Source organism: Eurytemora carolleeae, unplaced genomic scaffold, assembly GCF_000591075.1.
Source record: "Eurytemora carolleeae unplaced genomic scaffold, Eaff_2.0 scaffold86, whole genome shotgun sequence".
NCBI classification, from domain to species: domain Eukaryota; kingdom Metazoa; phylum Arthropoda; class Copepoda; order Calanoida; family Temoridae; genus Eurytemora; species Eurytemora carolleeae.
Genome location: NW_019396290.1, coordinates 283,864 through 305,704, shown reverse-complemented (window position 1 = coordinate 305,704; position 21,841 = coordinate 283,864). Strand labels below are relative to the sequence as shown.

Genomic DNA, 21,841 nt, shown 5'->3' with positions numbered 1-21,841 from the left:
AATATTATCATGTGTGCTAGAGTTTATTTTATGAAAAGGGTAAAAGACTGTGAAGATGTGTCTTTAATGTCTCCGCAAGATGAACAGTGAAGACGGACAAGTTTACTCTGTTTTTATACTGTAATTTTCTTGTTTCAATAAGTATGCAGTTAAAACATAAACAAACAAGATGTGAACACAGCAGACGAAACTCTTACAGATTACAGCTTTCTCAGTAGGTATCACTATACTAAACCAAAGAATTATTTATAAAGACGATATCGAATTCGTCACTGAATTCCCATGTTTTTTGGGACACCCTGTATACTTATCTAAAAATACAACGGTGACAAGTTAGTATATTCGATAAAAACATGTTTTTCAATTCTCAGCCCACATCTACGTAAACCCTCCCACCTACTCAATATTGTCGTGCCATAAACAGGAAAAATGCGGAATTGATTGATTATGATGTCGGCAGAAAATCAAAAAGAAAAGTTTTAATAATTGTTGGAAATTTAACTCGCATGAATGTTCCAAAAAAAGTCCATACACGCAAAAAGAGAATTGTTTGCCAATTTCTTTCTAAAAACAAGCAAAAAAAAGAAAGTAGTTTATAATTCAAAATGTATATTGTTCTAAGGTGCCAAGAAGTATGAGCCAAGACGTTGCGACAACTTAAAATCGACCCAGACTGGAGTCCTAATTTATGTGTACATGTCTGCCTTATACATTATAATGTTAAAACTAATAGTTCTAATGCTAGTGAAAAAACAGTCGACCTTGCTTTTTTATTTGAATTTTTTACCAACCCAAATATAAAGTGTACGGCATACACTGTACAGTGCGCATGAACATTACTTACGTGCAATGCCGCTGAGATCTTTCTGTTGAAATGAAGGGAGGGTTGAGATAATCAGGCAGAGGGTAGATACAACAACAAATAGGCAGGATACTACTGCTACACACTAGATAGATAGACAAATAGATAGATAAATACATTGATAGAAAGTTAGATTTTTTTTGCTTTGGGTCTGGAATATAGGTTCTTAAACTTATTACATCAATAAAAAACTTCTGTTAAAGGAAATGAGTTTTTGACACAAACTCAAATATTTTAATTTCTATATCTTTGAAACCCGTTGTTATTTCAAACTACTAATTCAATAAGGTTAATAGTGCCAGTTCGAAATATCAAAGGCTTACAACATCAGGTTACAAAAATATGAGGATTAGACAATTTCAGTTTGTTGTAAAAACTCATATCCTTTCTAAATGATTTTGCATGTTTACAACCAGCTGTAATACTTGGGATTGGACACAACCAACCTAAAACCAAACATAGATGGATTTTGCATCTTACAACCAGCTGTAATACTTGGGATTCCAGCCTGAAACCAAACATAGATGGATTTTGTCTGGTTTAACTTTAGATTCTTTAATCCTGCATTCTTGTTTGGCAGGCATGCTGCATGCTGTACACTGTATACTGTATAGTGTTTCTTGTTCAATACAACTTTATAATCTGAAGATTTATCGGTAACATGAATCAGGAATCTGCAAACAAAAAAGTTTTTTTCCGGCAACAGGAAAGAGTTTAAGTTTACAGTATTAGGAAAAATTTGATTCATTTAAATTTTAAATATATTATTGGATCCTGTCTGTAGCAAACAAGTATATTTGTTGAATAAGTTTTGGCACGTAAAAAAAACATTTGCTTTGTAAAAAGAACATAGATTTAAAGCATTTATGTATAACTAGGGCTCGACGTTGCCCGTGGATTTTTTAATTCGATTTTTTAGCCTTTGTCACCCCCAGGCTACCCATGAGTGTCCACAAAAAATTTCGACTCATTCGGTCCAGCCGTTTGCCCGGGTCTATGAAACATGTAACAAAAGTCTTGTTTCATTATATAAAAACACAGCAAGCATGTCACTGAAAACAAAGTCCTATGTTTGGATCATATTCACAAGAATTTAAGTCCAGAAAAAAATATATCCGAGGATTGTGAAAAACTTCTAAAAAATTGAAAAATTTTAATTGGGGATTTGTTTTTCACAGGTCTTTTTAGTTCCAAATTCTAAGACTTGATATCTCAAAGCTTGGAGCTTAAGAAAACTGTGGACCTAAAATTTTCCTGAATTACTCACATAGTATAGTTCAATGGAAAAAGTTACAGAGTTTATTGCATAAGCCATTTTTTAAATTATAGGAATCATTAGTTGACATTTAAATGTTCACATAACACAATACAGTGTACATACAGTGATAACCAGAAAACTCTGGAATAGGAAGACGACTTTTAGAATCAAGTATTAACTTTAAAAAGGTCAATGACGATGAAATACAGCAATTGTGCAGTGTAAAAAGACACATTTCAGAAAATAAGTGATTTTATAAGTGTCTGGTAAAACCATTTGCTTTTGTAACACCATCAAATACACTTAAGTATTGCTATAATGTCGTCTTCCTTTTCCATTGTTATAAGGTTATCAGGGTAGTATTTTTATCTTTTGCAGCATTTTTCCTTGTTTCGTTTCTCCCTTAGTTCCTTGTCTGGTTGGTAACCTCCCCCCTATTAATCTTTACTATCTTGACCACAGGTTTTATATGCCAATCTATTTTCAGGATATATTGGTAAAAAGAACCAAGGATAAAAGTAAAAATTGGCCAAACCCGTCAAATAAAATGAAAATGTATATTATTACAAATAAAGGTAAAAATGTATATTATTACAAAAATAATAAAAATGTACATTGTTACAAAAAAAGAAAATGTATATTATTACAATAAAAAACACCGAAAAACAATTGTATATACGTTTATTAGTTAATTGTATGAATACTTATTTTCCAATTATTATGTCAAGCAGAAATGGTAGAAAACGGAAAAGTTATTTCTGTTCAACCTTGGAAAGGAATTGAGTTTTTGCCACAAATTCTCATTCTCTAATTCATTTATTTTTGCAACCCAATAAATTATACCTTTGATATGTCAAACTATATATTCTGTAAGATCTAATAGTCTAGGTTTTAAATATATAATTTAAATATGCACACCATCAGTTTGCAAAGATAAAGGGATTAGAAAATTTGAGTTTGTGGCAAAAACTCAATTCCTTTGGTTTTCAATTATTTTGACGATTTCTAAATTTTTCTGCAAGTGATAATTGAACCATCAGATTAAGAATACGTGGAGCTTGTTATAAGGCTTGTTATCAGTTTCATTGCTCTAGATTTCTATACAAAGCTTTAAAACTTATATGAATTTTATAAATTACTTATAGCTGGACATTTGTAAATAAAAGAATAGGTCGGTTGGTTGTTATTTGCCTATTTGTCAATTACAAGTAAATTTACAGTCTTAAGATTTAACCTTTATAGTTAATTACCATTCCCTAAAATTGTAAAAGTTACACTGATTGGCCAATTTTACTCATGAGACAAAAAAAATTATTCCTAATTTTTACTTGATTTCAAATCCTAGAAAAAAATGATGTTTTATTGTTCAAACATACGTTACAACTCAGCTTTGATCTCACTGGTAGTCTAGTGCAGCATTGTTAAACAAGCAGAGATGTACTTTTAACTTTATGCATTCTCTCAGGAGTTACCATTGACCATGAAACCCTCTGTGCAGAGTATAGTACTGTTATCTGTAAAGAGAATAACTAATCTATCTAAAGATTAGATGAAGTACCTTGGCAGCAAATGAGTGGTGCGGATTCTCAAACAAATTCCAGAGATGTTTCTGAGTTGGAGCACAGAATCCTGAACCAAAATCTTCCTCTTTTTCCTCCTGTAGATATTTAAAATACGATATATTATTCAACAACCAACAGAAAAAAGATAGCATTCTCAAAAAAGAAATCAATTTAAAAGTAATAAAAAAGATGCAATAAGAAGTCAGATTTTTTTTGCTGTGAATCTCGGGATAACCGGCTTAATTTCCTTCCCTAAATGTAGGGGGTATACCCTACAGGGAAAAATTTTATTAAGGGATCAAACAATAATCCTCAATGTAAATGTGAACACATTGGATATCGAGATCAACCGTTCAAGATTTACGATATCCACACACAAGTTTAGATCTTGGGTTGGATTTCTGTATATGCATGCGTATAAACTTTTTAAACATTAAATGGTGATTTCAACATTTTTGACCAGAGGATAAAAACAAAACATGGTTGATTATCTTGCAAAATCTCTAATTAGTTTATCAGTCATACCTAAATTATGTTTTGACAATCATGCTTCTGGAATTATCGTAATAAAATTAAAACTTGACAAAACTCTAATTTTTTTCATCATCACAATTCCTCAAATTGGAGACCTTGGTATTCTAAACAATGAATTTTGACTGATAAAATAGTCTAATTTTGAAATAACAAAAGTTAAAACTCTGTTATAAAAGATAAAGGGACTTATAGAGAATTTTTGGGCATTTTTACAGTTAGACTTTATATAAACACGATATTTACCTTTTCATCAGTTTCTGGTAGCAGCCACCTAGCTCTATAGTATGTATGCTGACAACATGGTTCCATGTGTAGATCATCTAATCCCCAGTATTCCAGCTCTTCACAGAAATCCTTAAATCCATGTGTCAGGGTTAGGGTTTAAAGGGATTGTCAATGTACATTTTGCGACCCTAAAGGAACTGAGTTCTGCCCATAAACTAAAATATTATAATCCTTAAATCCTTGCAACCTGCTTGTGTAAACTTTTGCTATTTAAACTTAGACTATGTGATCTAATAAAATTCATTGTTTGACGATATATGGATAAAAAATCAGAGTTTGTGGCAAGAAATCATGGTTCCTTTAAAAATGTTGTCGATCATTCCTTAAATCCTTAAAAACTAAATCTAAAACAATCACTTAATGTCTAGAATTGGTAATTTCCTTGCTTGTCTTTGATACTGCATTTACATTTTTTTATTTTGGGATTAAATTCAGCTGGTCAACCAATTGTCAAACGTTATTATTATTGGATTGAAAATTAAATTATAATTTTATGTATTTGAGATCAATGAATTTATTCAATAATGTTTTTTATTATGAATAATGATTGAGATGTTTTGGTAAGAATCAATTACTTTTTATTGTGATTAATGATAGCGTGGTGTCAGTATAAACCAAAATAAATTTATTAATAATTTATTAAAGTACTTGCATTTAAAGCTTTAACCTTGAAACTAAAATACATTAGAGAAGAAGAAATTTGAATATTTGTTGTCGATCGAAAGAACGTAGTAATAAGATAAATATTTAATTTGNAAAGATAGAAAGATAGGGTCGATTCTGCTTCAGGTAATTTAGAGATGTTTGTATTATAAAAAGTTTGCCTTCATAAATAGAAAAAAACAAAATGCGTAAATTTCAAGTTAGATTGAAATTTGGCATGTTTTCATTCATTATTCTCTCATTAAGATCTACAGAAAAAACAAAAACCATCAAGTTCTAATATTCAACTATATCTACTTTTTTCATAATTGGGCGTAAAATTAAAACTAGAGGAGCTAATGCAATAAATATTGAGTAATCACGATATTCTGTAAACCTGTAAACTGCGTTTTAAATGAATATGTAGCATGCTTAGCTAAAGTCATGTGTAATATATAATGACACACATTTTAATTGCACCTCTCTTTTAACTGTGCTGTAATACCGTAATACGTAATTATGTCTATTAACTTTAAATTGTAACATATAAACCTCAAATACATTAGTTAATATGGAAACTCTGCTTTATTACATTATTAAGAGTAATTTGGGTTTCGTTGAAACATACGAGTTGAGATAGTATAAGATTTGATCGATTAACTGCTAGTGTCCGTATTGATACCGATAGCTAATGCGATCGCGCCAGTGGTAGTGGCGTTGATAGTTCACGGGATTGTAGCCGTGTGGATCGTGTTCTGGTTGAGGCATTGATCAATTTATTGCTAGTGTCTGTATTGACACCAGGGAGCAAGGAATACAAGGGAGATACAACTGACGCGGTTCGCCCTACCATATGATTATACATGCTTTTCCTGTATACCCCCTGTATACCCCCTCTTTACCCCTGTATACCCCCTGTATATCCCCTGTTTACCCCCTGTATACATATAAATCTTTCTACTTGTCGAATCCAAATTAGTTCTTCCTTGTTTCTATGTCATGAAACCCAGAGGGAGGGGTTCAGGTTATTTAACGTAATTAATTCTTTAATCCAATGTAATAGTTCTACACACTATATTCCACATGGTATTCATGAGTGCAGACTAGATGGATAGAAATGTTACATTAAAATTATTAATTCTTTATTAGTCTGAATAGTAATATTATTTAAATACGTTCACTTCGCTCATTAAAGCCGATACGGAATTAATTCCATAACAATATTTTGATTTTATATGATTGATTAAACGATCGATCGATCGCGTTGATTTGATATATTTACCTGAACGCACACTCCTTGGGATAGATGAAGTTTACCAGTTCTAAGCAATCAAACATTAATTACATTTTCCTTTGTCTTATGTTATTTTTCAAAAGGAATTGTGTCTTTGCTACAAACTCTAATTTTTTAACTTCAATATCTTTGCCATTTAATGACGTAGACCTTTGATATTTCTATTAATTCTGCCAGAGGTTAAAATCTAAGTTTGAAATCTTTAAGATCTACACCGTCCAGTTCGATAGATATAGGGATCTACACCGTCCATTTCGATAGATATAGGGATCTACACCGTCCAGTTTGATAGATATAGGGATCTACACCTTCCAGTTCGATAGATATAGGGATCTACACCGTCCAGTTCGATAGATATAGGGATCGGAAAATTTGAGTTTGTTGCAAAGACTCAATTCCTTTCCATTGAAATGAAAATAATTGGGATTTTTCTTTTTAAGAGTTTGCCTTGAATTGAAAATAAAAAATGAAATAGAAATGTACTAATTTGATCAAAAAATGTTTATCTATGTATGGCTAGTTTATATAATTATCTAGCCCACTTTTAGCTGCACGAGAGAAGTAGTTTAAATTCAGTACCTTGATCAACATCTAATCGTTATTCATTAATTCTGGAACCAAATTTAATTAATTTGCGTGGTTGCTGAGCTTCCTAATGCTGGTTCAAATTTGAAACACGGACTCAAATTCTTCCTTAATCTTCAGCCTGAAATTGCTGGTCCAAATTTGAACCGGCAGTTAATGATAGTTCAGCGACGTAGCTCAAATTAATTAAAATCGGTCTCTGACCTATTAAAAAATACCAGGGATATAAGAATAATTATCATACCGGCGAAAATAAATTGGGTTATCATTTCACAGAGCTCTGATTGAAGAGAACTTTGAAAGATGAGGGAGAAATACAAAGACACAGTTTCTTATATCGTTGATGGAGTTGACATTCAACTGGACAAAGAATATGGTAATAAAGGGACAGTGCTTGGTATATCTGGAGTAGACAATGGAGGAGCTTCGGCAACAGTGAATTACGAGGTATTCTTTAGTAATTGAAAGAAAGCTTTAAAAACAGAACAAAAACGTGAAACGAAATATTTAGACTTTAATGTGAATTTTCTCAAGTTTTGTATTTAAAATGTATATAGCAAAGTTACAAACTTTGTATTGAAGTTTGGTGAATAATTTCTTGCTAAATTATTCCTTGTTTTTGCTGCTGGTTTATGTTCCTTCATGTATACAACAATATATCTCTACCCTAACCTCTATAAAACACAAGACAAAAACCAAATATATGCTCAGGGGGTAGGCCGCGCAGAGGACGCAATTATAATATGCAAATTATTTTGCAGTGCTTTATTTCAAAAGGAGACGGAGAAATTTGAACAGCTCAGGTTGAAATAAACCTAGAGTTTTATTTAACATTTTCATAAAGTTAAATTTATTTTCTTTTCGTTTATTGGTGAAATCTTTCAAAAAATCAGAAATTAATTCATACGATCCTCATTGAAGTTTTGATTTTTTTTTTAAATCCTGAAGTTTCTAATTTTCCAGAGAATCGGAGATAAAGTTTGCTAGCAAAGTAGGGGATTCCTGTGCAATGTTTACTCTCCCTTGTTATTGTAAATGCATAAAATAACAATAACAACAATAACAATATTCCTGCAAATTTGCCATATTACAAAAATCTCATTTTGACAGAAACAATTCTGCTCCTGATTGCTGGGAGGTAGTAGTAAAGGGAATGAAATAACGCCATTTAAACATACTCGAAAAAAGTTTGAAAAATTGTCGGTTTTCAATTTATCAGGAGAAAATTGGTAATAAAATATCAGATTGATGACCACAAATTCTTGTTAATTTGCTCAGTTATTTAGAAACGAAAGAAAAGACTAAGTTTGACTGAGCCATTTTTTAACGAGAAAAGCATGGCTTAAACCCGTGGCGTAAGCTGTTTCAGCCGTACCTTTAGAAATTGAAAAATATGACAAAGAAAATTAAGTTTTTGCAAAAAAATTTGATTTTTAATCCTTATATTTTTGAAATCCAATGTCGGAAACCTTTGATACTTCATACTTTGGAATCTGTTGGATCAAATTCTCTCAGTTTGTTTGAAATATCAAAGCTAAGCACCATTAAGTTGCAAAGATAGTGTGTTTTGAAAATTTCAGTTCTTTTACATTGTTAATTTTTTTCTTCACGTATATAATGGTTAAAATTGCAAAACCCGCTTATAAAAATATAATTATGTCTGGCACAGCCTTTAGTACTGTTTGTTCAAGGTCTCAATTAATCATTTTAATATTTGTGTACACTGTACACTGTACTCTGCACATATTCACAACATCGACATTTGAAATTTATAACATTTGTATAAAATACAATTGTTAAGCTTACAAAAAAATAATAGTTAAACTATCTTAAAATAAATATTTTCTCACGTATTTATCAATTTCTATGAAAGATTTTTTTTGGAAATCTATTTTAACACTATTTATGACACTGTTAATTTGGTTCGCAGTGTTATAAAGTGTTATCGAGATATAGAGACAATTAAAGTCCAAGAATGTTAAAGCACTTTATTGCCAAAATAATAGTGTTGTAGGTAATGTTTCTAAACATGTGTGTACTTGTTTTATTTCAAAGGCTATTTCTATAGATCAAATAAGCTATGAAACAAAGCAGAAGTAAAAAAAAATAAAGTTGATTTCAATTTTATTTTTATTTTAATTGGAAAATATTATTTTGGAAATATCCTAACTTTTTTGGAGAAAATCCGGGAACCAATCAAAACTTTATAGCACACGTGCTATAATGTATACAGCTTATTTAACAATACAGCACGATGATTACTGTATAGCACGTTTATTATAAAATTCACGATGAAGTACTACACAATAGTTTCATTAAGTGCATGGAGTTAGGAGAAGTGAACAAAAAGTTTGACGCGGGGTTGCTTCTGCAAAATATAACCTTAAAAAATGGAAATTTGTGCAAAAATTTGCTCATTCACAACATTTTTACGACCTAGTCAGTTTTGCATAAGTTATGATTTAACATTTTTCAAAAAGAAGATGACCCCTAAAAACTGGCCTAAGTCTTAAACTTTGACTCTTCTAGCCCTTCTCCTAGGGAGACTGACATGAAAAGAATAAATTGGTAAATGAATTGATTTTTTGCCACAAACTCTGGCGAAAAGCTTTGCTATTTCAAACTCAGGTTATTGATCTAGCAGATTCATAGTTTGTTTACTACATTGGGTTGCAAAGATATAGAGATTTATAAATCAGAGTTTGTGGCAAAGACTCAATTCCTTTCTGCTCTTTTACATTTTTGTAACATAAATACAGAACATGTTTTTGAACAAGATCCCTTTAGGTTTAAAATTTCTCGTCTTTGTTGACATTGTGCATTTCTTGTTAGTCCCAAATTTAAGAAAATATAATTCATCAAAATTGGGTAAAGCGGAGACAAATCTTAAGACTCAGTAGTTTCTAATTAAATGTTTCCTGTAGAGGCAAAGGATGGCGTCGAAGTTTCTTGGAGATCGATCAAAATAATATTCCCTGTGTTCAAGAGAGTAGGAATCACAGATCTGCTGCAACCCTGAACATTAATTATTCTTAATTTTTTTGTATTATAGTAAATATTTAGGTTTAATTATTAATAAAGGTTGCAAAGAAACAAGGTTTAGAGCTTGACTTCCTATACCACTTTCAAAAACTTTCTGCTCTGAACCTGAAATATCCATAAATCTGCTCTAAACCTAAAATATCTATAAACCTGAAATAACAATAAATTTGCTCTAAACCTGTAATATCTATAAATCTTCTCTAAACCTGAAATATCTAAATATATATCTGCTCTGAACCTGAAATATCCGGCCATAAATTTGCTCTAAACCTAAAATATCTATAAATCTGCTCTATACATGAAATGTATATATATCTGCTCTAAACCTGAAATATCTATAATTCTGCTCTAAACCTGAAACATCTATAAATCTGCTCTAGACCATGAAATATTTATAAATCTGCCCTAAACATGGAATACCTATAGATCTGCCCTAAACATGGAATACCTATAAATCTGCCCTAAGCATGGAATACCTATAAATCTACTCTAAATTTGAAATATTTATAAAACCGGTGTAAATCTAAATCTTATGTAAATCCTTAAACATATTCCATTACCTAAATTACCTACTATAGTGGTAGTTCCAGAATACTCAAATCCTTAAAAAATGCTTCACAACAACATTTATCAATTATTTAAAAATTATTTTGTTGTAGAATATTATTTCTTGAATGATGATTGTAAAGTTTAAACAAATTTTCTCTGACGCTTGAAACTTCTCAGTAATAAAATGTTGTTCTCTATTTTGAGAAAAGACAGGGAAATAAAAAATATTGGCGTCAAACCTTATAGAAATCCAACGTATGGAAACAAGGCGTATTTTCCGGGAGAACACTTTTTATATTTTTGAGAAATTAAACGTTTTTTGTAAAACATTGTAGCTTATCATTATCTTTATCATAATTGCTATTTTTTTTAACATAACCTAGACATCAAAGAAGCAAAATAGTTTAAGATGTACATTTGTACTTCTCCCTATTGTTTTTAAGGTCCCCCAGATTTTATTATGTACTGACAACATAAATATGGTTATACATAAAATTGCATGTTATTATTTAAAAATATATTTGATAAAAATGCTATCTACAGTTTTATTTTTAGAAAAAAAAAATTCTTAAAAGTATAAAAAAAGGATTTAAATAAAAAGATTTTATGAAAATTATATCTACTTTAAACTGATTATTTAATTTCTCAAAAATATAAAAAATGTTCTCCCGGAAATACGCCTTGTTGCTATACTTCGCGGTTTCTATACGTTGGATTTCTATAAGGTTTGACTTCAAAAATAATATTCACAGTTTTGAATTCAAACTTTCTACAAGGACTGACGACGTAGATTAGAATCACCCTCCATCTCCTTTATTCTTAGCAGATTTTTTATCGGATTAAAACAAGATATCCCTTTTATTTTGGCACAGATGAAGGTTTATAGGGTACCGTTGTGAATCAGGCATAATACATAATGTAAATGTGGAGTCACATGGAATTATGTCGACAGCCCCTTAAAGCAGAATTCATTAAACTCTATGTACTGTATAAACTGACCTCTATGTACTGTATAAACTGACCTCTATGTAATTTATAAACTGACCTCTATGTACTGTTTAAACTGACCTCTATGTACTGTATAAACTGACCTATATTCACTGTATAAACTGACCTCTATGTACTGTATAAACTGACCTGTACTGTATAAACTGACCTATATTCACTGTATAAACTGACCTCTATGTACTGTATAAACTGACCTCTATGTACTGTATAAACTGACCTCTATGTACTGCATAAACTGACCTATATTCACTGTATAAACTGACCTCTATGTACTGTATAAACTGACCTCTATGTTTTGTATAAACTAACCTCTATGTACTGTATAAACTGACCTATATTCACTGTATAAACTGACCTCTATGTACTGTATAAACTGACCTATATTCACTGTATAAACTGACCTCTATGTACTGTATAAACTGACCTATATTTACTTTATAAACTGACCTCTATGTACTGTATAAACTGACCTCTATGTACTGTATAAACTGACCTCTATGTACTGTATGAACTGACCTGTATAAACTGACCTCTATGTACTGTATAAACTGACCTCTATGAGTAACACAGTGTCTGAGCCTGCCTAATCTCGAAGTTGGATATTTGTCAAGAGTATTCCATCTTACTTCATGCCTATAGGGGTAAAGTAGATTAATTAACAAGGATAAGCTACAGGGAACAGCATAAAAGGAACAGGTAACAATGAACAAGAACTAGGAATACGGAACACCAAACGGATCGATGAAAAAATAGTACAAGGAACAAGACAAAGGGAGATGGAAAAACAACAAGACAAAGGCAGATGGAAAAACAAAACAAATGAATTAAAACTTAACATCTTCCGTTAAAATATTTTCCAGTTTAATTTTCAAAATACTTTGGTTCGTACACGGAAGGATGCCCAGTTCTAAGATGGTATAAACTGAGTGCATGGACGCATCATTTACTGGTCGGAATATATAAACTCTGATAAATACTCAATACAGGGGATAGAACACTATTCATCTTAGGTTTACACTGGACATTAGACAATATACACAACTTTAAAAACTAATCTTTTCGAATATAAATCACAGTTTGGGTAAAATAAGTTCCAGTTTTTTTAGATTTTTTTTGTTTCGAAAAAAGTGTAAATAAAAAAATGTTCATTTATTTATTCATACTTACTTTTTTCCACCAACATTTAGAATAACTGGTCCTTTTAAGATCTGATCAACATTTTAATAATTTTAAAACATTTAAAAAATATTTATTTCGAAAGTAAAAAAGATCAAGTGTTCGGCATGAGGTAAGTGGCCTAAGAAGAAAATACAAAATGTTCAAGAATTGTTTTTTTAAAACAGAAAATTAATTAAGTGATACAAATAAAACTATGATATTTAGGCTCTTGGTTGAATTATGTTCTAACAATATTAAAAACGCGAATGATCGCTGAAGTTTCGGATTCTTTTCGATCCATAGTTTTATGGCTCGCGCAGTACAAAGGTTGTTTAAACATGGGGGATTAAACTATTAATTAGTTCCTTGTTTGCCACAATGAGAAAAGGCGAGGGAGGTCGGATAGGTCCTATAGAGTTTAATTGAAAATTGGTTTCCTCCTGAAATACCTAGATTACGTCATTGTTAATTAAATATAAAACAGTTTAATTTTCAGATTTAACGATTGCAGATAAAGGTTGTTAAATGATTATACTTTGAAATAAATCTAAATTAATAAACCAGCCAAAAATAGAAATAAAAAGTATTTGGAAATTTACAAAATTGTATATAAAATTGGCGAACCCTGAGTGGCTCGCAAAAACGGCAAAGTTTTGATAAACGAATTTATAATTTTACCCAGAAAAACTAGTGTTGGTGTCAACCCATGAAATTGATTCCCAATTTAAATTTATCTAATTAATTATCTAAAAAATATTACTTAATTTTCCATTGGGATTTCACTGTATAAAAGAAACTCTCGTATTTTGACAGCAGCACTATTTTTTGCTGGGTAAAATTTTATGTTTTCTTAAATAATTTCAAATGACCCGTTTTAAACCTTTATTTAAGTGATTATCTAAAAAAATTATAACTTTCAATTTTCATTTTGTAGGAGAAAAAAAGTAGGGAGATGACGTTAATCTGAACTGGAAACTTTAGAACGATGGATATAGAGATCAGTGCTTGATCCTCTCTTTTTTTAATCTCGAGACTAACTTAATCTTGTACTTAATCCTGAAAAGTGTATAAAATTCAACCAATCATAGCCACATATAAGAAGCGGGAAATTTGAAATTTAGCGCGGCATTAAAGTTAAATAAGAAAAACATCGATCAAGTATTTTCCTCATTTTCACTTATAAATAGGTTTAGATAGTCCAGTTGTGAATCCACCATGCAGCTCATTAAAGGGTCGGCCAAAAATGGCTGATGGTTCTAAAATCCGCCAAAAACTGGTTTCAATTGAGCGCCCGGTTAAATCTTGAAACATTGAACGTGATTTTAAGTGGAACCAACCATATTTGAGCCGCGTCTCAAATTTCAGCCCAGGCTCAAATTCTTTAAATTCGGCCTCTGTACATTTTATATTGGAATAACTTACCTTTGCTCCCCCGAACATGTTCGAAGCTGGATGAAAATAGAATCATGAATTACAGGATAATATCGAATAAACTTGCTTTTTCAAAAAAAAATACCATTTGTTTCGAACTAGCATTCCTCTGTTGTAAAGAGAGAAATTCTTAATGTTTGTTTTTTATTTTATCACAAAATGTCGCTTAGGATGTTCAATTTGTATTTAGTATAACTGATAAACTTGAGAACTTTTGTATTGTGAATCCCGGTATCAAGTGGTGATCTCGACATCCTCTGAATTCTTCTTTGATATCCCGCTGTGGTCGTACTCGTTCCAAGCAGGGATAAGATAAAATAAAGGGATAAGGTGTGGGTGCTCAAAGTACCCACATTGGTTATCGAGATCAAGCGTTCTCTGATAAAGAATATGATCAATAAAGTTCCCACCTTAAATTTTAAGTTTCAGCTTAAATGCCACTTCTGACTTTATTTAAACCTGAATTTTAACCCTGGGTTTAAATATTTAACGAGTTAGAATTAAAACCCAGGGTTAAAATTTTGAAATCCTGCATTTTTTCAAGTTAGTCTATCAATCAATCATCATTCAGCTGAGAAAGCGGCATTCAATTTTAAGTTATATTTAAAAGTGAAAACCTTGATTGAATACATTTTACGTTTTGGATTAATTAATGTTTGCATGTACACCCAAAAAAACGGTTTGTTTTCGGATATGTAAATAATTTAAAATTTAAAAACAGCTGATGAGCAATTGTTACGTAATATCTCTCCATAAATCCTTTTCTCTGATTGGTTCAGATTTTTCCCGGGAAATTCAAATTTCCCGGAGTTATATTGAGAAAGTTTGATATTTAAGTAGCGACTTATTATTTTACAGAGCTTTTTAGCTATAACTTAAATTTCGCGCATTCTTTAGTTTTAGACTCAGTTATAAATTATCAAATTAGCGACATTTTGCAATAAAAAGTAAGAAAAACCTTTAATTTCCCTGTTTCTGTTTACCTCTTAAGGATTCATAAATTACAACTATCTAATGTATTTAAATAAAACAATCATTTGAAACATGAGTAGAACTTTAGAAGTCAATTTAAACGAAAATCAATATGCTTTTGTAAGGTTTTTATACACTGCACTCATATCTACGTCATGACTCATGAGCGAAACTCAGTAACTAAAATATTTACCCAAATTAGATCGGTTAAATTTCTATCAAAACTTCAAAAAAGGGAGAGGGGGGAAGGCTCGTGTTTAATATGAATTTAATTGTTAACATTGAAGGGAGNGTCGCTAAGCTGTAAGGGTTAAATTTACATAATACATTTTTACCTTCAGCTAAAATAGGACACGCCCAACTTTGATTTCTTTTTGTGCAAATCATGATTTTCCCCCGCATATGTACACTCAGGCTGAACCGCTCGGGCCCAATATTTTTTGTCGTAACTCACATGACCCAAAAGAAGTGAATACCCGGAAAAAATGTCGACATTTTTTTATAAACAGAAAATTCCACGAACATTTTTTTTCAGAACAATGAAATAATAGTGTCTTGAATAGCAATACACAAAACGTTCTAACAGACTATATTACGTTAAAATACTATATTTTTAACTTACTCATAAATTCTTTAGGTAGTGTGAGGTTATTTAGTGGACTTGAGGTGTGGTTTAGTGGACTGGAGGCGTGGTTGGGAGGGCTGGAGGCGTGGTTGGGAGGACTGGAGGTGTGGTTGGGAGGACTGGAGGTGTGGTTTGAGGTAAAGTTGAGCTTATTCAAGGATTGATGAGATGAGGAACTATTCATCTCGTTCTTCTGTCGACAATTCTTCTCTAAAATGTTATTTAAAAGGACTATTAACGTACTTAACACAGCGGTATCTTTACAAGTTTTGCCTCATAGCTAATAGCAACAGAAATAGAACACTTGATGTTGTATTTTCAAGATTTAGGGGTTTTTCGTTCACATTAACCCTGAGGCAGAAGCTCAAATGAGTTAAGCGCATGCGGCGTAGAACAGGCTCTTTTTCTGTCGTGTAATTCTACGCAGAATGCGCGTAACCCCTTTGGGCGTCTGTTTTAAAGTTATTGTGAACGAAAAACTACTTATCCTGAAAAGAAGACGTCTAGTATTCTATCTGTTGTCATTAATTTATGCTTTGCTTGCTCAAATTTGAATTGGATATGGATATCCATGTATCTGTTTATTTATATTTTTTGTTTCTTTCTTTAGAAGCATTTTTCTAGACATAACAAAACTACGTTTTTTTTCCCATTATTGATCGAGTTTATAGGTTTCTAAGGAACCGTTGTGTATCGGACATGCCCCCCTATTTTTAAATGTAATGTCACTTAAAATTACGTCGACAGTGCCCTTCTTTTATACGAAGCTCTTTTACCATTATTCATTAAAAACTGATTTTTGCTACAGCTGGGTATAGTTTTGCTACTGCTGGGTATAGTTTTGCTACAGCTGGGTATAGTTTTGCTACAGCTGGGTATAGTTTTGGGCTTGTTTTGAAACATTCATGCCTTTTTTAATTTAACAAAATTGTGCAACTTTTATATATATATTTATTTATATTTCTATACATGTACATGTGGGTGTGTGCACTGTGTAGGGGAGTATAACAAATACAGTAAATGTTTTCATATTTGTAACATGGTTTGCTGAATAAATCGATAAATATATATATATATTCTGTATATCTGGGTATTTTGTCAAGGTCTAATGTAATGTCTGAAAGAGTTAATAGATAAATTCCTAATGTTTGTATACAATACAATACAATACAATACTTGAATGTTAAATATCTAAAAGGAATTGAGTTGTTGTGACATGGTCTGATTTTCTAATCCTGTATCTTTGCATCCCGATGTCGTAGACATTTGATATTTCTAACTTAAATCTTTATTAGATCAAATAGTCGAAATTTAAAGTATCAACGGTTTATGCCATCAGGTTTCAAAGATAAAGGTATTAAAATATTGATTAGAATAGTAATAAAATTAAACTTTAAATTATGTGGATTTTCTTTTTCAAAAAAAGTTGTACAATACTTCATATTATGATGTACGTATAATAATATTATGTACATTTCTTGACCTAAACCTATCTCCTAACCAAAGCCTCACGTCATGTCGTCTTTACCAGCCCAAATCCAAAGTCCTTAAACCAAGCAATGTCTGCGACTCTACCTTTCTACCCAGATAAAGGAAAATCAAAACAGTGAATCATTTTACTAAGTGAAAGATCAAATCCATAAATAACTTTGTAATCAATAGTTAATTCCACTTAAAAAACCGGGTTTATGTTTTCAGAAATATTTACAAATGTTTTAAACTATTCCATCAAACCCGCAAACCCTAATCGCTCCTTTCACTCAATCATGAAAAACTATTTTTCCACCGACTTACAGTCAATCAAGTCCGCCTATCTTTTTATCAACCGACTTACAGTCAATCAAGTCTATCTATCTATTTATCAACTGACTTAAAGTCAATCAAGTCTACCTATCTATTTATCAACTGACTTACAGTCAATCAATCAACGTCGCCCTCTTGTAGTTTTACAACATTTCATTTGTTGATATTTACGCAATTCACATGTTATACACTTCATACATAGAACTTATTTACTTATATATGTATACATTTAAACAAATAGTTTTTGCTTTCTCACAGACCGATATCATAGATTACTTTTAAGCAAGGTTCGCCCATTTTGTGTTTACTCTGTAGGGATCATATTCACCTAATTCTACTTACAGTGCAAGTACTCAACAATTTGTTTTACCTGAACTTTTATCCAGAGATCTGTTATTGTCGATGAGATTAATAGATCTATTATTTTGCAGCTCCTAAACAAAGGTTCAATTGTCGATGAGATTAATTAATAGATCTATTATTTGTCAACTCCTAAACAAAGGTTTAATTGTTGATGAGATTAATAGATCTATTATTTGTCAACTCCTAAACAGAGGTTTAATTGTTGATGAGAATAATAGATCTATTATTTGTCAACTCCTAAACAAAGGTTTAATTGTTGATGAGAATAATAGATCTATTATTTGTCAGCTCCTAATTAACAGAGGTTTGATTGTTGATGAGATTTATAGATCTATTATGTGTCAGCTCCTAATTAACAGAGGTTTGATTGTTGATGAGATTTATAGATCTATTATTTGTCAACTCCTAAACAAAGGTTTAATTGTCGATAAGATTAATAGATCTATTAATATATTAATTAATAGTTCGGGTACAAAAAAAAGAGCTACGAGGATACAAAGACTCACCAGCAATACCGCAACAAAATTGAGCTTGTTCCTAATGTTTAGTTTCGAGTGTGGTGTGAGACAGAAATATGATTTTTATTCGTAATTATATCAGACAATTGTTAAATCAAATCTACTTCATGTCTTAAACGGTTGAATAAATTGGCAGTGTTGGGGGACATTAGAGGGAATATCGAAGTGAAGGGGATATATAATATAGATATAAATACAGGGGTTACCCATAAAGGATGAGACTTCAGAGACAACTGTATGGAATTTATACTGTCTGTTTCCCTACGTTGAAAAATTCCTGCTATTGAAGTTTTTTTTGCCAAAACATTTAATCTGCCATTAAAAGACCATATTCAATGCAGAAAATTTAAAATTAAACCTTGTAAATTGTTTTTTTAGAATATCAGGTCGCCTTGACAGTCTTATCATTTGTTAGTAACCCCGTAAATGTATCTTGTATCCTGAAGCCGATCAAATAACAAATGAAAAGAAAAAATGTGCGAAAAATAACTCAAACAAAGAAGACTGATTTCTTTCTACGTGAAGAATAAATGTTCGCGACACAAGATCTGACAAGTTTAAAGGTTTCATCTCAATCCTGGAGAAGGTTCAATGACCTCTGTACTTTGATATTGTATTGTTTCGGAGATTTATTCTGTATATCCTCTGTATTCTGGTTATACTCTGTATTCTGTATATCCTCTGTATTCTGTATATCCTCTGTATTCTGTATATCCTCTGTATTCTGTATATCCTCTTTATTCTGTATATCCTCTGTATTCTATATATCCTCTGTTTTCTGTATATCCTCTGTATTCTGTATATCCCCTGTATTCTGTATATCCTCTGTATTCTGTATATCCTCTTTATTCTGTATATCCTCTGTATTCTATATATCCTCTGTTTTCTGTATATCCTCTGTATTCTGTATATCCCCTGTATTCTGTATATTCTCTGTATTCTGTATATCCTCTGTATTCTGGTTTTACTCTGTATTATGTATATCCTCTGTATTCTGTATATCCTCTGTATTCTGTATATCCTCTGTATTCTGTAAATCCTCTGTATTCTGTATATCCTGTGTATTCTGTATATCCTCTGTATCTGTATATCCTCTGTATTCTGGATATCCTGTATTCTGGAAATCCTGTATTCTGGATATCCTGTATTCTTGATATCCTGTATTCTAGATATCCTGTATTCTGGATATCTGGTATTCTAGATATCCTGTAATTTGGATATCCTGTATTCTGGATATACTTTGTATTTGGATATCTGGAGAAACTATTTAGACATCTGAAAAATCTGGACATTTCAAGAACTGTCTGGATATCTGGATAAATTATTTGGATATCTAAATGAAAAATCTGGATATTTGAAACACTATCTGGATATCTGGAGAAACTATTTGGATATCTAAAAGAAAAATCTGGATATTTAAGAGTCTGGAAATACTATTTGGATATCTATAACAAAAAGTCTGGATATTTGAACAACTGCAAGGATATCTGGAGAAATTATTTAAATATTTAGAAGAAAAATGTGGATATTTGAACAACTGTCTAGATAACTATCTAAATTTGTTGAATTTCCCTCCTGAAGGTTTAGATAATGTGTTATTCTAATCCTCAGATAGTTAAACCAGGCTTTATAGGATAGACTGATGGATAGAAATAAGGATAGATGAAGATAGATATATAGATAGATATAAGGATAGATGAATATAGTTAGATAGATAGATTGCGAGAAGGATAGAAAGAAATAGAAGTATATTTATATACGTACACAAATAGATAGATAACTAGATGGATAAATCTTTATAGTTGGATCGATCTTAATAGATGGATATATAGCTGGAAGGATAGATAGTTAGATAGATAGCTGGTTTGAGAGACATATAAATAGTTAGATGGATAGATTTGTAAAGATGGATAGTTCTTTATGAATGGATATATAGCTGGAAGGATAGATAGATAGATAGATAGATAGCTGGGTTGATAGACATAAAAATAGTTAGATGGATAGATTTGTATAGTTGGATAGATAGTTGTATAAGCTGAGATCGGAACTTTATAGATGGATATATAGCTGGATAGATATATACATAGATAGCTGGGTTGATAGACATATAAATAGATAGATGGATATATTTGTATAGTTGGATAGATAGTTGGATAGATAGTTGGATAGATCGGAACTTTTGTGTGGAGTAACTCTTGATCTCTATATCTAATATGGACACTTTTAAATTTAAGGATAAGCTTAATCTCTTAATTGCAGGGTATGAACTATGGTTGTTCCCAAGATTAATAATAATTAATAATTAATTAATANCTGTTCTATTTATCTACCATCTGTTCTATTTATCTACCATCTGTTCTATTTATCTACCATCTGTTCTATTTATCTACCATCTGTTCTATTTATCTACCATCTGTTCTATTTATCTACCATCTGTTCTATTTATCTACCATCTGTTCTATTTATCTACCATCTGTTCTATTTATCTACCATCTGTTCTATTTATCTACCATCTGTTCTATTTATCTACCATCTGTTCTATTTATCTACCATCTGTTCTATTTATCTACCATCTGTTCTATTTATCTACCATCTGTTCTATTTATCTACCATCTGTTCTATTTATCTACCATCTGTTCTATTTATCTACCATCTGTTCTATTTATCTACCATCTGTTCTATTTATCTATCATCTGTTCTATTTATCTACCATCTGTTCTATTTATCTACCATCTGTTCTATTTATCTATCATCTGTTCTATTTATCTGCCATCTGTGCGATTTATCTACCGTCAGTTTTTTTTCTGGAGTCCGCACTATTTCTCTAGCGTCCTTTCTATTTTATTTTAATTTCTTTTCCTAATCCTTGATTGTGGTTTCTAGTTCTATTAAGGCAAGTTGGCAAGAGTGGAAGATAGCAGGCAGAAATGAGTTTAATTTAATTTGAATATTTGATAAAGTTTTACAGTTTATCCTGGAACAGTTTTGGGCGCTTTGAAGCTCTGCAAATATACGAATAAATAGATGAAGAAAAATAAACTAAGGGTCGGGGAGTAAGGAGGGGTGATGCGAATTTTGCTATCTATATATTTAAAGTTGTAATCTCTGTTTTTCTGTTTGTCCGATCATAACTTAGAATCCCCTGGACCGAAATGCCTCAAATTTTGATTGAGGAACTTGGAAAACCCAGGGGAATGTTCTAAGCTTTGTTTTTATATTTTAAGTTGAGTGGGTCGGCTTTAATAGAGAAAATTTAGTTTCCCGGTATAATCGATCAAGTGCGAGTAAACGGCATGAGTAACTTTCATTAACCTGGGCCGGCGCTGGGTTCCCAAGCTAGTATATATATA

At 31.3% G+C, this 21,841-nt stretch overlaps 1 protein-coding gene across 1 annotated transcript in view; it reads right to left on the bottom strand.

Moving 5' to 3' along the window:
* The window catches only part of LOC111700246 (potassium voltage-gated channel protein Shab), a gene marked incomplete in the record, with an annotated part of 52,722 nt that overhangs the window by 25,147 nt on the left and 5,734 nt on the right, over positions 1–21,841 (bottom strand). The window contains 11 exon segments of the mRNA XM_023471119.1: positions 845–947; positions 3,679–3,777; positions 4,460–4,570; positions 6,426–6,465; positions 9,941–10,037; positions 12,175–12,254; positions 12,789–12,829; positions 13,145–13,228; positions 14,202–14,227; positions 15,805–16,017; positions 17,981–18,044. Coding sequence (XP_023326887.1) covers positions 845–947; positions 3,679–3,777; positions 4,460–4,570; positions 6,426–6,465; positions 9,941–10,037; positions 12,175–12,254; positions 12,789–12,829; positions 13,145–13,228; positions 14,202–14,227; positions 15,805–16,017; positions 17,981–18,044 — 958 coding nt within the window.